The following is a 15938-nucleotide window of genomic DNA, read 5'->3' on the forward strand; positions in this document are numbered from 1 at the left end:
TCGAACTCAGGTTTCTCACCATGTAAACGGCGGTTCTGTCATGGCCTAATGGGAGCCACTGTGTCGTCGATAATGTGCGCTATCACAATTTCCAATACCTAGCATCTATGCCAGAATAATGTCATGTAAAAAAAGAAGGTGTAAGTAGATGAATGATGAATACTAACTTCACTTAACGAAGTTTATTCAGCAGTGCATTCCAGTGCAATGATTCTTTACATTGTGGGTAGGCTATTTCTAGAACGTACTCGAACCGAATATAGAAAATAAAATTGTACAGTCCAGGTGAGTTTTGAACTCGTGACCCTCCATTCAACAGTTTAGTATCATAACCTCTACACCACGGTTCTACCCAGCTTCTTCCATGACGATACGCGTAAAACTTGTCGTGATAGAAAAAGGTAACTTATAAAAAAAAAAAAAAGTTTGTAAAAATATACTTGCTTCTGGTCTAAAGGCAAATACACAAGAAAGTCTTTAGGTTTGTGTTTAAAATTTTTAATTTTTATTTAGTTCAGAAAGTGTGTAAAATTCTTATGATAATTGTTTGCATTAAAATAAATTTTGCACTGCATGATATGTGCAATCTTGTATTCATATTGTCTTGCATGTATATCAGACAAAGGTGACACTACAGTGAAGTGCAAGTTGTGTGGTTTTACACGTAATTTTGCAACACTCTCAAAGTGCTGGAGGTGCTGTATTCTATGATGCTTTTCACTTACTCTTAGCATAGTTTTTTATTCTGTTGTTTTTTGACTATTGCATACTCTGGTTGTCAGGTCAGTTCTACTTCCAGGTAAAACACCTTGATCTAACATTTGTCATTAACCACCTCTCTATGCATCTGTGTTACTGATTCTGATGCAAAGAGTCTCTTTCACTATATCAGCAGCTAATAGTATGCAGTAATTTGTTCAGGTAGCCACAGACATACAGCCGCTCCAACACTGGTGATGCCGGTGTGATAGAAACAGCCTCGTTGTATCACAGGGAGGATACACATTTGACATGATGGATGCATTGACGGAGCCCTTGCCTTCAGTCTCTTGACTCATTGTGTGTTTGCCACCCTTTTGGCTGCATAACCCAGCTTTATGATTTGTGCAGATGTAAGCGAGTTTTTTCAACGCTGGAATAACAGTAGATGCGATAAAATTTGCAATCGTTGTGAGTCAGCTGGGTAAGAGATACGCAGCGGAGATAGAAGATGTGACCACCTCTCTGTGTACAACGGATGCATATCGGAAGTTAAAAATGGAACTGATGCGATGAGTTTCCACTTCACAGGAAGAACGCATTGAACAAGTCCGAAACCGAGAAGACATTGGTGACAGAAGACCCCTCAATATTTGTGACACTTGCAGTATAAGGCAGATATGGGAACTGTGCCTGATATTTTTTTGTGCACACTGTGGAGCAATCAGTTGCCACTACAGGTGAAAGCTACTAATTTTTGCACCAGTGAGCACACTAGTGGCAGTGTGCAACAGCATGTCGTTGCAAACAGTAACATGGGCTGGCTGCGACATGCTGCCCACCAAAGTGGATTTACTGACCAAGAAGATGTAAGGATTATTGAGTTGGCATGACTGCAGCAGAGACAGGGGTCATTGTTGCGAACAGTTGAGGAGGCACTCGTCCACCACTTCCTTAACATCATGTACAAACCCGCCATTTGCTGCTATCATAGGAGTTTTGGGGAACATGCAGACAAGTGTATGATGCCCCGCTCACACCAAATGCCAGCGGCAATAGGATGTAGGCATGTCAGTCGATTGCTGGACACTGTCTCAGCGCCTATTTGTCAGTGACTATAAGTCTGGGCAGAAATACCTCCGAAACTTTGGTTCTGATTGATATATCTTTCTGTACATGAAATTGCACAGCAACAGCTGTGCATCCGCTTCTGTTTGGCAGCCACCAACAATTCAGCTATATCGACATACAGAACGCTGTGACTCAGCCCAGACCTTTGACTGTGGCGTGACTTTTTATGGTATTTCACCATTGCATATGTGTCACAACCCATAGTTGATGCGAATTTTTTTGGCACATTGTCAACTGCTTCTAAACATGGTGAATATGCAGCTTGTTGGCGGCATCACTGGATTAACAGCTGCAGGTTTTTGTCGAGTTACGGCAATGCTCATGGCTGAACGCGTGTGGCAGCTTTTAGTACGCCAACTTATTGAAGAGTTTCCCAGCACTGACAAGACCTCTAGGAACACCGAAGGAGGTATCCCATGACACAGTGCATCACTTACAGACTGCAGAAGGTCCACCACACTTGGCACGTGAGACCAGATCGACTTGCCACAGCAAAAACGGAATGTGACAGCATGATTCGTGAAAGTATTATGCAGCTGTCAAGTAGCAATGGTCATATCCACTACACTTGATACCAAAGAAGAACAGTGCATGGCGCCCTTGTGGTGATTATCAGGCTCCGAATGCTAGAAGTCTCCCCGATTGTTACCCTGTACCCTTACCCTTGCTTTGGGACTATAATCGTGCATTATGTGGCATGACAGTATTCGGTGTTTTAGACTGTGCAAAGGCATATACGCAGATTCTGGTGGCAGAAGCAGATACACAGAAGGAAACAGTAATCACTCCTTTTGGCCTTTGTGTGAATCAGTTCATGACATTTGGCCTATGAAACAGCGCAAACATCCCAAAGGTTCATCAGCTCCATGCTACAAGAGCTAAACTTTTGCTTTGCTTATGTTGATGACATTCATATCTTCTCTACCTCTCCAGAGCAACATCACCAGCATCTTACTTAAGTGTTCAGAAGATTGAAACAGTGTGGCACCACTCTAAATACTGCCTAGTGTGTCTTTGGTCAGGCACAACTTGATTTTTTGGGCTACGGGATCACATTGTCGGGTTTGCTACACTTGCCAGAGAAAGTTAAAGCCATTCTGCAGATGACCCAGCAAAGGCCTGTAAGGCATTATGTCATTTCGTTGGCATCCTCAATTTCTATTGCCAACTTCCAGCTTACATGATGGAGTAGAAAGTGTCATTAACAGCGGCACTCTCTGGCCTGAAAAACAAGGGAAACTCACTAGATTCATGGGTGCATGAAAAAATCTCAGCAGGTTACAGCGACACGGCATTACTCGCATGGCCAGAACCGAGCTCACATTTGGCATTGTTAGTAGATGGGAGTCAGATGGCAATTGGTGCAGTGTTCTGATGGAGCCTGGCAGCAGCTAGCATTCTTCATGTTCAAGCTGTCTCCGTCTCAGCAGGAATGGAGTTCCTACAACCAAGAGCTTTAAGCAATCTACGTAGCCATTAAATATTTCTGATCTCAATTGGAGGCCAGAGAATTTACCGCCTTTACTGACCACCAGCCACTCACATATGCCTTTCAACAAAATAACACCTTGGCAACACAACCAGTTGGCCTATATTTCTCATTTGGCACATATGTAAAACATGTTTTTGGACTAGACAATGCAGTGGCTGACTGCCTCTCCTGTGTTAGCAGCATCATTCGTTCGATGAATTTCACAGAACTTGCAGTGGTATAATAATCGTACCAGGAGCTGCATGACGTGCTTGAAGACTCTAAATCATTGTTGAAACTTGAGACAGTAGGGATTCCCAGCACTGAGGCCAAATTGTACTGTGGTGTGTCCAGTGGCAAACCTCGACTTTGCCTACCCATGGTGTTGAAGTGTGCGTTTTTGATAATATACATAACCTATGCCATCCAAGAGTTTGTGTGACAACACAACTAGTCTCCAATTGTTTTGTGCGGCTAGGAGTCAATAAAGAATGCCAAGACTGGGAATGGACGTGTATTAAATGGCACTGCAGCAACGTCAACAGACAAGTGCATGAGTCAGTGGGCCACTTTCTGGATACAAGTTTGATTTGCGTGGATTCATATTGATATGGTCATCCCTTACCTCCATTGAATGGTCAGTGCTATTTAGTTACAATGATAGACTGCTTCACCCACTGGCCAGAAGCTGCACCAGTAGACATCTCGGCGGAGGCATTAGCTTCTGCCTTTGTTTCTAGTTGGGTGTTACACTTTGGCTACTCTTCACGTATAATGATGTATTGCGGGTGTCAATTTGAGTGAGACCTATTTTCACAGCTGGCTACATTCTGTGGCATTGTGCATCATAAAACGATGAGGTATCATCCCACAAACAATGGAAAGGTAGAATGCTGGCACTGATCACTGAAAGTAGCCCTGATGTGCCATTATGCAAGTTGGACAACAGCCTTGCCAATTTTGCTCAGTCTGAGAAACACTTACAAGCTGTGTTCGGACGCTTCAACTGCTGAAATTGTGTACAGTGAAATGTTATGCCTGCCAGGAGAGTTTATGGATCCACAGTCCTTGCAGCTACCCAGCAGATAAATCTCTCACATCTGGCCCCGGGAAGTGACCATTCATATGTATGTACATCGAGACCTTCACAAGTGCACACACATAATGTTATGCTGTGACAGCATCAAACTCCTATTACAACCACCTTACTCAGGAATGCATAAAGTGGCATGATGAGGAGACTGAACGTATGACGTCATTGTTAATGGCAAAACCACTATTGTCATACTGGATTGTGTGAAACCTGCATACTTCTTTCAAGGAGAAATTCCACTGACTACAACACAACACTATCCCAACCCTGTTCCAACTGCTTTGTCACTGTTGGTTCTGACAACCATCAATGCGAAGGAGCCTTCTGGATGCACAACACAACTGGGTCAATGAGTCTATTTCTCTACAAGGTTTCTGGGCACCAGTCCGCTTTCCTGGCAGAGGCTGATGCAGAAAACAGAAGTGACACTACAGTGCAATGCAAGTCACATGGCTTTTATGTGTAATTCTGTAACACTGTCAAAGTGCATCTGCACCAGCCACCAAAGGTGCTGTATTCTATGACACTTGTGCTCTTACTCTTAGAATAGATTTTTATTCTGTAGTTTATTAGTTGCAGATTGCTGTTGACAATTGCATGTTCCAGGTGTTGGGTTGATTCTACTTCCATGTAAAATGCCTTGCTCTGACATTGATCATTAACAAACTCTCTGTGAATGTGACTAGTGTAATTGATTCTGACACAAAGAATTTCTTTTACTATATCAGCTGCTAATAGTACACAAACAATAATTTGATATGTGTGTGTGTGTGTGTGTGTGTGTGTGTGTGTGTGCGCGAGTGTACATCTGTCCTTTTTTTCCCCCAAGGGAAGTCTTTCCGCTCCCGGGATTGGAATGACTCCTTACCCTCTCCCTTAAAACCCACATCCTTTCGTCTTTCCCTCTCCTTCCTGAAGAAGCAACCATCGGTTGCGAAAGCTAGCAATTCTGTGTGTGTGTTTGTGTGTTTTGTTCATGTGCCTGTCTGCCGGCACTTTCCCGCTTGGTAAGTCTTGGAATCTTTGTTTTTAATATATTTGTCCCATGTGGAAGTTTCTTTCTATTTTATTTACAAACAGTAATTTGTTTGACAGCCACAGACAAGAGGCCACTCTGACGCATCTTTGTCTGAAAACTGCAAAATTTAATAGACTCTGACATGTACGGACAGCAGTATGTTATTTTACAAAATAATGGATTAGAAAGCAGATGATTTTTGTATGTGTCAATGTGTACATGGACATCTGCGGGATTGAACATGTATATTTCCTCTTCTCTTTTTTTGTTAAGAGTTTCAGTAGTGATTACCTCATCAAGACAGTCTTTCTAAAAAATATAGTTTATACTTCCACTTTAACAAATTCAATTTCTTAGGAAATTGGTTAGGTTAATCCCGAAGTCTTAGCTTAATTTCTGTGAAGTTATATATTGTAGAGTTTTTCCTACATTCATTAACCGTGCAATACCACTCTTCACAAGTGCACAATGTTTTCTTTCTATTTTTTTTTTCACGTTTTCAATGTGTGTAAAATTCTAATTGCATGATTAGTCACTGTGATCGTGTCCTGCCAAATGCTGAACAATTCCTAAATGTGCTTTTGTATTAACAAAAAAACCTGTACTGGTAAAATTGTTCTGTCATTGAAAAGGGTAAATCTTCATGAACATTTAGTTTTCATTGTAATATTTCAGACATGAGACCATTTCTTGTAATACATTTTAAAAATTAAATAGTACATTATATAAAACAGCTTTGTTGTTGTTGTTGTTGTCTTCAGCTCGAAGGCTGGTTCGATGGCGCTCTCCATGCTAAAGTATCCTGTGCAAGCATCATCATCTCTGCATAACTACTACAACGATGTAAATAAAACAGAAAGAAAATTCCACATGGGAAAAATATATTAAAAACAAAGATTCCAAGACTTACCAAGCGGGAAAGCGCCGGCAGACAGGCACATGAACAAAACACACAAACACACACACAGAATTACGAGCTCCAGTTGCGAAAGCTCGTAATTCTGTGTGTGTGTTTGTGTGTTTTGTTCATGTGCCTGTCTGCCGGCGCTTTCCCGCTTGGTAAGTCTTGGAATCTTTGTTTTTAATATAACTACTACAACGTATATCCATATGAACCTGCTTACTGTATCAAGCCTTGATCTTTCTCTGCAGTTTTTACCCCTCCCCTTCACTCCACCATTACTGATTCCTATATGTCTCAGGATGTGTCCTATTAAATAACTCCCTCTTTTAAACAAGTTGTGTCATAAATTTAATTTTTCCCAAGCACTCTGTTGGCTTCATATGAGCAGTTGTCACTGGGCATTCCATTCAGTTTATTAGTGCCTCCTAGAGGTAGGTGTTCATGAGACGGGTGTGCACCCATGCTCATGCAGCAAAATGTTGGTGGTAGGATCTGATAATAGATTGACTGAACTTTCCTCATAACTGCACATCCTCAAAGTACTCTATAGAAAGAAGAAGAAATTAGATTACGAAATCAGGCAGTAAAACTAGTACATGAGTTTTGCTATTTGGGCAGTAAAATAACTGATGGTGGCTGAATTAGAGAGGATACAGCATGAAGTCTGGCAAGAACACAAAAAGGATTTATGAAAAAATGGAGTTTGTTATCATCTAATATAAATTTAAGAGTTTGGAAGTATTTTTCTGGAGTGTAGCTTTGTACAGAAGTGAAATGTGGGCAACTAGTTGTTGAGACAAGAAGAGAAGCGGGCTTTTGAAATTTGGCACTGCAGAAGAATGCTGAAGATTAGATTGGCACGACAAACAGAGAACTGGCATTTGAGGCTGACTGCAGAATGATTCTGCTGCTGCCAACATACATTTTATGTAAGGACCACAAAGATAAGAGAAATTAGGGCTTGTACAGAGGCATACAGACTGTAATTTTTCCCTTGTTCCATTTGTGGGTGGAACAGGAAAGGAAAACATAGTGCTGGTATGAGGTACCCTCTGCCGTGCACTGTTCAGCAGCTTGCGGAGTATTTATGTAGGTGTTGCTGTTGCTGTAGGTGTAGATCAAGTATCTAATGAAGAGGCACCGGATTGAAATGGAAAAGGAAATTTATGGCACAACTTGATTAAAAGAATTAATCAGTTGACATGGCACATATGGGTAGCATGAAGGAATTATTTCGGTAATGGAGGGAAGTGTGGGAGGTAAAAATTACAGGCAGAGATCAAGGGACCATAGATTAAACAGGCTCAAATGGATGAAGGTTGTATTAATTAGTCAGAGAGAGAGAGAGAGAGAGAGAGAGAGAGAGAGAGAGTGAGTGAATGAGTTCGGCACAGGATAGGGTAGTGTGGAGAGCTGCATCACACCATTTTTGGACTGGAGACCAGAACATAACAACATTAATGAGAAGCATCCAACTTCTGTATATGATTTGATAGTCTGGTTTCCTCTCCACAGCTTGTACATATTTGTTGAAAAACAACTTGCTGTACACCATGGACCGCAATTATTTGATTGCCAAGCGTGTATATGGACATAGAGCCCATTGGTATTGGCATTGGTATATACGAGGGCATTTCGAAAAGTAAAGATAAAATGGCTCGCAGTCCTTAAATAGAACATTTATTTAGGAAATTTCAGTTACATCTTATTAACTGGATTATTTATATTAAAAACAAAGATTCCAAGACTTACCAAGCGGGAAAGTGCCGGCAGACAGGCACATGAACAAAACACACAAACACACACACAGAATTGCTAGCTTTCGCAACCGATGGTTGCTTCTTCAGGAAGGAGAGGGAAAGACGAAAGGATGTAGGTTTTAAGGGAGAGGGTAAGGAGTCATTCCAATCCCGGGAGCGGAAAGACTTCCCTTAGGGGAAAAAAAGGACAGATGTACACTCGCGCACACACACACACACACACACACACACACACACACACACACACACACACACACACACACATCCATCCGCACATACACAAGCGCTTGTGTCTGTGTATGTGCGGATGGATATGTGTGTGTGTGCGCCAGTGTACATCTGTCCTTTTTCTCCCCTAAGGGAAGTCTTTCCGCTCCCGGGATTGGAATGACTCCTTACCCTCTCCCTTTAAACCTACATCCTTTCATCTTTCCCTCTCCTTCCTGAAGAAGCAACCATCGGTTGCGAAAGCTAGCAATTCTGTGTGTGTGTTTGTGTGTTTTGTTCATGTGCCTGTCTGCCGGCGCTTTCCCGCTTGGTAAGTCTTGGAATCTTTGTTTTTAATATATTTTTCCCATGTGGAAGTTTCTTTCTATTTTATTTACATCATCATTAACTGGATTATTTGTTATTTTTCGACATAATCAACCCCGTTATCCAAACATTTGTTAAGTGGGTGCACAACCTTTTGTATCCCAGAGTCATAGGCGGTTACCGCCTGTGATCGGAACCACATTTCAGCTTCATCTTTGATCTCTTCATCGTCATGGAATGATTTTCCACCAAGATGTGCCTTCAGGTAACAGAAGACATGGAAGTCCGTGGGCGCAAGGTCCGGGCTGTATGGAGGATGGTCCAATACGTTCGGTTTGAATTGTTTGAGTAGTGCTTTGGTTACGAGCACTGTGTGAAGCATTGTCATGAAGCAAGCAGACTCCACTGCACTTGTTTTGAATTGCCCTTCGAAGACGTTTCAGAGTCTGACAATTTGCAGCAGCATTAATTGTCGTTCCAGGAGGCATAAATTCCAACAGAAGAATGCCTTGCTGTCCAAAAAAAACAGAAGCCATGATTTTCTTTGCTGAAATCGACGTTTTGCATTTCTTGGCTTTTGGTGAATTCGAATGGCACCATTGCATCGATTGTTGCTTGGATTCAGGTGTATGGTGATAAACCCACGTCTCGTCACCTGTCTCAATGTGACCAAGGAACTCATCACCTGCTTCGGAATAGCCTATCCTTTTCTTTTTGTGTTCTTCCGTTAACAGTTTTGGAACCCAGCATGCACACAATTTCCTGTGCCCTAACTTGACAGTTACAACGTCATAAAGAGTTGTCATTGACACGTCCGGTATGATCTGATGCAATTCTTTCAATGTGGGACGTCTATTCACATGAATTGCTTCCTCCGTTCTCCGAAGAAGGGCATCAAAGATCACATACGGCTGACCTGTCTTTGTTTGTCATGAACATCGGTTCTACCTTCAGAGAAATGATGACACCATTTCGTTACATTTTGTTGATTCATAATGTTCCCATAAACAGAAAAAATTTCTTTATGAGTATCCGCTGGTCACTGACCTTTTGCATGAAGAAAACATATGACAGAGTGCACTTTGCATTTGGCGGGTTTCTTAATCGGCGCAGCCATTTTAAACATGACCTACTCCAACCAGAAGCAATGTTCACCTGCCGAACGACCGTGAGGAGAAAGTAACGGTTCAAGGTTAACACCAGTGTTGCCAACTTGCTCGCCAAAACTCTTTTGTTCCTCTGGCATACGGTGTATCTTTACTTTCTGAAATACCCTCGTATTATGCATGTCCATATCAAATGATGGGTATGTTGATTGTAAAATTTCCATAACATCAAAACTGATATGGATTTCACAGTGCACAGGTTGTCTGGCGTATACATTACAGTCGTCGAACATTGAATGACCATACTTTCTGCTCACAGTGGCTTTTGACTATACATTGTTACCCATTTTTCCCTTTACTGTTTCACTTTGCCATGTTTGTTACCATTGTTCTGTTAGTATTTTTTTTTGTTTTGTATTTATCTCTGCTTATCAGACTTCCATTCAGTTCTATGTTGTAAAGAATGATTTCTGACAGCAGTTATCTTGTTTGTAAGCACAGTAGATTTCGTTACCTTTTAGCCCTTTATATTTTATTGTTGTTGTCTTGTATTTCATGTTTAAAACAGAAATACAAATTTTTCACCTTATTAGTAAAAAATATTTGTTATTGGGTATATACAGCTTAACATCTTATTCCATCCATATCCGCCGCGCGGAGTGGCCGTGCGGTCTAGGGCGCCATGCCACGGACTGCGCAGCCCCTCCCGCTGGAGGTTAGTGTCCTCCCTCAGGCATGGGTGTGTGTGGTGTTCTTAGCATAAGTTAGTTTAAGTAGTGTGTAAGACTAGGGACCGATGACCTCAGCAGTTTGGTCCCTTAGAAATTCACAGACATTTGAACATTTGAACATCCGTACTCAGAAAGTCCCATAATTATGAAATTCCACACCCTCTACTAATTTTTATGTCTTCTATACTTTGCCAACAGAGAGCACAGTGTCTCCCACCAATTTTCCTGTTGGTTGTGGACACATGTGTAGATGATGAAGAACTTGGAGCATTGAAAGATTCACTACAGATGTCACTGAGCTTACTGCCACCAAATGCACTCATCGGTCTCATCACATTTGGAAAGATGGTGCAGGTGCATGAACTTGGATGTGAAGGCTGTTCAAAAAGTTACGTTTTCAGAGGCACTAAAGATCTGTCAGCAAAACAAATACAAGACATGTTGGGTATTGGGAGGTTTGCAAATGCACCACAACAACCACAGCAACAGCCACGTGGCCCAAGTGGTCAACCATTGCCTCCTGCTAACAGGTATGCTTAACTGTAGAAGTGCATTGGAACTTTAATATATTTAAAAGAAAAGTGATAGTTTGGTTGAGATAAAACTTCTGAATGGTGCATGTACACAATTCACTTTTTTGCATTTACACTTTCAAGAAGTAGATTAGATTAGATTAGATTTACTTTCAGTCCAATTGATCCATAGTGAGGAGGTCCTCCAGGGTGTAGAACATGTCAGAAAAACAACAATACATGACAAATATTTACAACTAAAACAAATAAGCTAATGTACCATTCCACAGGTCCCAAGTGGAATGATTGTCATTTTTTAATGAACCTATATGAAAGTCATTTTACAAACACTAATGCACTGAATTTAAAATAAAAAAGTTTTTTTATTTATTTATAAGGTAATAAATGTGTAATACAACTACTATAATACTTATTTACAATGAACACATTACTGCACTGAAATGGTGCAGAAGTTAGATTGTACTTACACACACACACACACACACACACACACACACACACATTTACAATGAACACATTACTGCACTGAAATTGTGCAGAAGTTATAATATCACACACACAAATCAGTTAGTTCTACTGAGAAATTCGTCAATGGAGTAGAAGGAGTTGGCCACCAATAAATCTTTTAGGCTTCTCTTAAACTGAATTTCATTGGTTGTTAAGCTTTTTATGGCTGATGGCAAGTTATTGAAAATGTGTGTTCCTGAATAATGCACACCTTTTTGCACAAGAGTAAGTGACTTTAAATCTTTGTGAAGATTATTCTTGTTTCTAGTATTGATTCCATGAATTGAGATGTTGCTTTGAAAAAGTGATCTATTTTTAATGGCAAATTTCATTAAGGAATAAATATATTGGGAAGCAGTAGTTAGTATCCCTAGTTCCCTAAACAGGCTTCTGCAGGATGACCACTGGAACTGAACCACATCCATCTGCAAGATAACCAAGCAAAAAGAGTTATTGTGCAGCATTAATTACATACACCAAGAAATTGATGGAACAATTATGAATTCTGATTTAACTGTAAGTGAAATATTTCTCTTGACGATAATACTGAGTTTAATCGTTACCATACCATGATTTTGATACTTTGAAAAAAGGAGTTCTAATATCCCTCCACATCAGTGACATAAGATACAGTCTCAAAGTGTGCCTAGATTGCATCAGGCTAAAACACTAAGGGGATAATCAATCAGAATGTATAGAAATCTTATCCAGTGTTCTCTGTACAAGTTACAAGGCTTGCATGTGGAATTCCAGCATTGTTGCCAGAAGTATCAGCAACAGTATTCAGTCATATTATTTCTCTTTCTTTGTTTTGTTAATCTTGGCTTAATGGCGACTAGTTTTAAACATATGGAAAGAACTTCTCTGAAAAACAAACCCCTGTAGGATGAAATGGGTGGTAAAACCTGGACGTTCTTGTAGTCCATAAAGTTGCTTGCCTGTAGGCAGTGCGTAGGTATGACAGATTTACCAGGCTGTAGCAGACGGATATAGTACCAACGTTCTGTGCAGCATTCTTGAACTGTATGTGATATGAGAAACCACTCTGACAGTGAATCTAATACATGATTTCTTCCATACAAACAAATCGCCTTTCACAGAGCGAATGAGTGTGGCTATCTTTGATGCTGGAAGAAAAATAACCTTGATTTTTTGTTTAGAAAGGATACAACCTATTTTAGAAGAAAGACTCCCTACTTTACATAAGATGACCAGGGACCTGAACATTTCCTCTTCAACGTCTTGCAGTGGGACACGTATCTTCGGTATGAATTGCAAAGCCTTGTGGATCTTCCATGCTAAATAGCCTTTTTCTTCAAGAACGTATCTGAGATTATATCAAGTTCTGCTACAGTTGATCCTTATCAGCAGTCATATCTGCCCTGTGGACAGGTGTGTTTAGGACATCATTGGTCTGTGCAGAATAACTGCTGTATGCTTGCAGGTACAAATCTGTATGTGTTGGCTTGCGAAAAACAGTGTCCCAGAGTGCCATCAGTTTTACGGTGAACAAAGGTGTGCAAGAAAGTGGGGCATCTGTTCTTTTCCAGGTGCATGGTACAGTGGATGTTCCAATGAATGGAATTCATATGTTGCAAGGAGTGATGTTCCTTCTCACCATGGCCTCAGGCTACAAAAGAGTCATCCCCAGTACCTTCAAAAGATGACAGGCTTAAATCTTGCAGAGTCCAATGTCTGCTCCTCAAAACCTTGTATACAATTTCTCCATCAAGGGAGACAAGGAAATTACCATAGCAGCCATGTCTATTTGTTCATGAAAGCTGTTTTTTTTTTAAGTAAGTTGAGAGTAGCACATGCTGAAACAAGGTTTATCAAAATGTCTTGCAATCAAGGATAAAGCCTCTGTGAGTGGAACTTTGGTAAATTATAACTCAGTGGAAAAAAACAGCAAATTTGAGTTGCAGAGCTGTTGATAAAATCTGCGTAATTTGGGGTGTAGTGAGGACTCCTCCCATCAAGAGGTCTAAAGAGTGAGATTAAATACTTACCCACACCATAAATAGGAGTGTGGCATAAAGACAAAAAGAAACTTAATCAATCCTTGGACCATCTGAATTCAGCTATTGAAATATATTTGTAGAATGATTTAATCAATAATAATGATGGTTTTAACCTTGAAAACGTGGAATACAACCTTGTCAGTAGTTAACTGTTGTAGATATTTAATAGTGATACTGTCTCCATGTCAGCCAGAATTTGTGAAACAATTCCTTTCATGGAATTGTCACCCCTGTGGTCTTTCTTGCATTAGGATTTGCATGTAGCCATACGTGCCTGGCTCACGCAACCAGTATATAAGTCTGAGGGGAGCACTTTACTGCCAGTCTTTCCAGTTTGCCTCTAAGATGTGTGAATGCTTTACAGTCAGTAATAGCAGCAGATAATGTTGGGTTATAACTGAAATTGTGCAGTTTTATTGATCATATGTCCCCGTTTTTAGATTCAGGTAGCACTAGGCTAATTATTTTGAGATCGATGATAGTAGTATTTCTTTATCCCTTTTGGGAAAAGTAGATAATACTTTTTTCAAAAGTGTCACTTAACTGATTGTACATAAGTTTCTTAATTATTTTAGAAAATATTGAAAAAGCTAAAAGAGTTGTAATTTTGCGACATCAGTATATCAGCTATTTTAAAACTAGTACCATTTAGAAATTTTGAATACATAAATGGAAACCTTAAATTCTGAACCTGTCTCCAAAATGATTGAAAATAGTTTATAAATGAAATGTTATTTTCTATAAATTTTGTTAGGATATTTGGGAGCCAAAACCACCTCTCTGTAGTTCAAGAATTTTGAAACAACTATTGTAGTATATGTTCATGTGATATCATTCCAATAGAAAGCCTTATTCCCAAGAAATCACACTTGAGCTTTCTTTCTTTTTTATGTTTTTGGTGTGCTTTTTCCCACTTTTACACTTGGGCATAAGTTACTAAGTATTCATTGGAAAAAAAAAATGTGGATTTAGCCTAAGGTCTATATGTATTAAGTTTCACGAAATGTATTAGCAACTGTTAAGTACCAAGGCATGCTAACGTCTTTGTGGTACATTTAGTCTCTTGTGAATATTATTGGTCACAATTGAAAATAGGTGCACTGTTTAAAAAATAACATTAGAAATGAAAAAAATTACTTCCATTTCTGATGAGTGATTCAGAGTCAGGGGGTAGTTACATAGCCGCAAGTATATTGGACTACTCCTCTGTTGAATTAATTGTCCTCTTAACCAATAAGAACAGTTAAAAAAAAATCAAGAGCCATTTGGGTTTCATAGCTACACCTAGCCCATTGAGGACTTTTTTCCTGGTTAATTATTTCAGCAAACAGTGATCTAATCGCATATAGCTCATGACAAAGCTGTTAATCGTGCTTCTGGTGTTACAAGCTGTATGTCTAATTTTCATAATCAGAAAAGATTTTCCATGAGAAAGTAAGTATTACTGTTAGTTTTTATTTTCGTTTGCTGATTACTGCAGGTGTTGAAATAGTTCACTATTTTTTCAAACAGATTTCTGCAACCTGTTCACAAGTGTGATGTCAGCCTGACAGATATGTTGGGTGAGCTTCAGCGTGATCCATGGCCAGTTCCGCAAGGAAAACGGCCGCTCCGATCAACTGGTGTTGCCTTGTCTGTGGCAGTTGGTCTTCTGGAGGTATGGTTATGATTGGCTTTTTTAATATGCTACTTATTTTTCGATTTCTAATTTTTGCCCCTCACTATTTATTTATAAAGCTTTTTGAATTGTTTTTGTTTCTATTTTTCTCCTAAACTATTTTGCCTTACAAATTTACACTTACTGCGCATTTCATTGTATTCTTTCTACTCAGGTGTCTCTTGGGTTGACTACTGATCTTAAAGAGGGCGTGAAACGGGTAACTAGCATTTGTGTGGTGATTTAGTAGCCCCGAATTTGCTGCTGATGCAGTTTTTCCATTTTCTGATTGTAGATCCAAAATATACCCAGTCAGTAAAAGAAAACTAACATAAACGTCACTAACAATGGTATTCTTGTGTTTTTCATTTCTCACTGTCACTTATATAATTATTTTGAAATAAATGTGGCAGTGCCCCCTTCCTTTTTTCCAAAACAAAAACTTAGAGAGAAATACCACAGAAGAAAGAGACAAGAATGGTATTTCACATTGTTTCCAAAATTAAGATAACTATGTGGTATTGGCCACATTTTTGAATGATGTTAGTAATATGAACATTCTTTCATTTGTTCATTTGTTTATTTGGTCACCATTAGTGGTGGTAACAAGAAGAGGAACATGATCCGCTGGTCTGATGGGCAGTAATATATTAATATGTTTGGAACTTTGAATGTTGATTAGATGAGTGGCTGAAACAATGGCATTTACATTTTTGTTATCTGTTTGTGAGGCTGTGGCCCAGCATGAAAAATTATTTTAATGCAACATAGGT

At 39.7% G+C, this 15938-nt stretch overlaps 1 protein-coding gene across 4 annotated transcripts in view; it reads left to right on the plus strand.

Moving 5' to 3' along the window:
- The window catches only part of LOC126276587 (protein transport protein Sec23A), a 102987-nt gene that overhangs the window by 16330 nt on the left and 70719 nt on the right, over nt 1-15938 (plus strand). For all 4 annotated transcript variants that reach the window (XM_049977290.1, XM_049977288.1, XM_049977287.1 and 1 more), the window contains exons 5-6: nt 10646-10977; nt 15021-15165. In XM_049977290.1, coding sequence (XP_049833247.1) covers nt 10646-10977; nt 15021-15165 — 477 coding nt within the window. The remainder of the gene's footprint in view (nt 1-10645; nt 10978-15020; nt 15166-15938) is intronic.

Source organism: Schistocerca gregaria, chromosome 1 (genome assembly GCF_023897955.1).
Source record: "Schistocerca gregaria isolate iqSchGreg1 chromosome 1, iqSchGreg1.2, whole genome shotgun sequence".
NCBI classification, from domain to species: domain Eukaryota; kingdom Metazoa; phylum Arthropoda; class Insecta; order Orthoptera; family Acrididae; genus Schistocerca; species Schistocerca gregaria.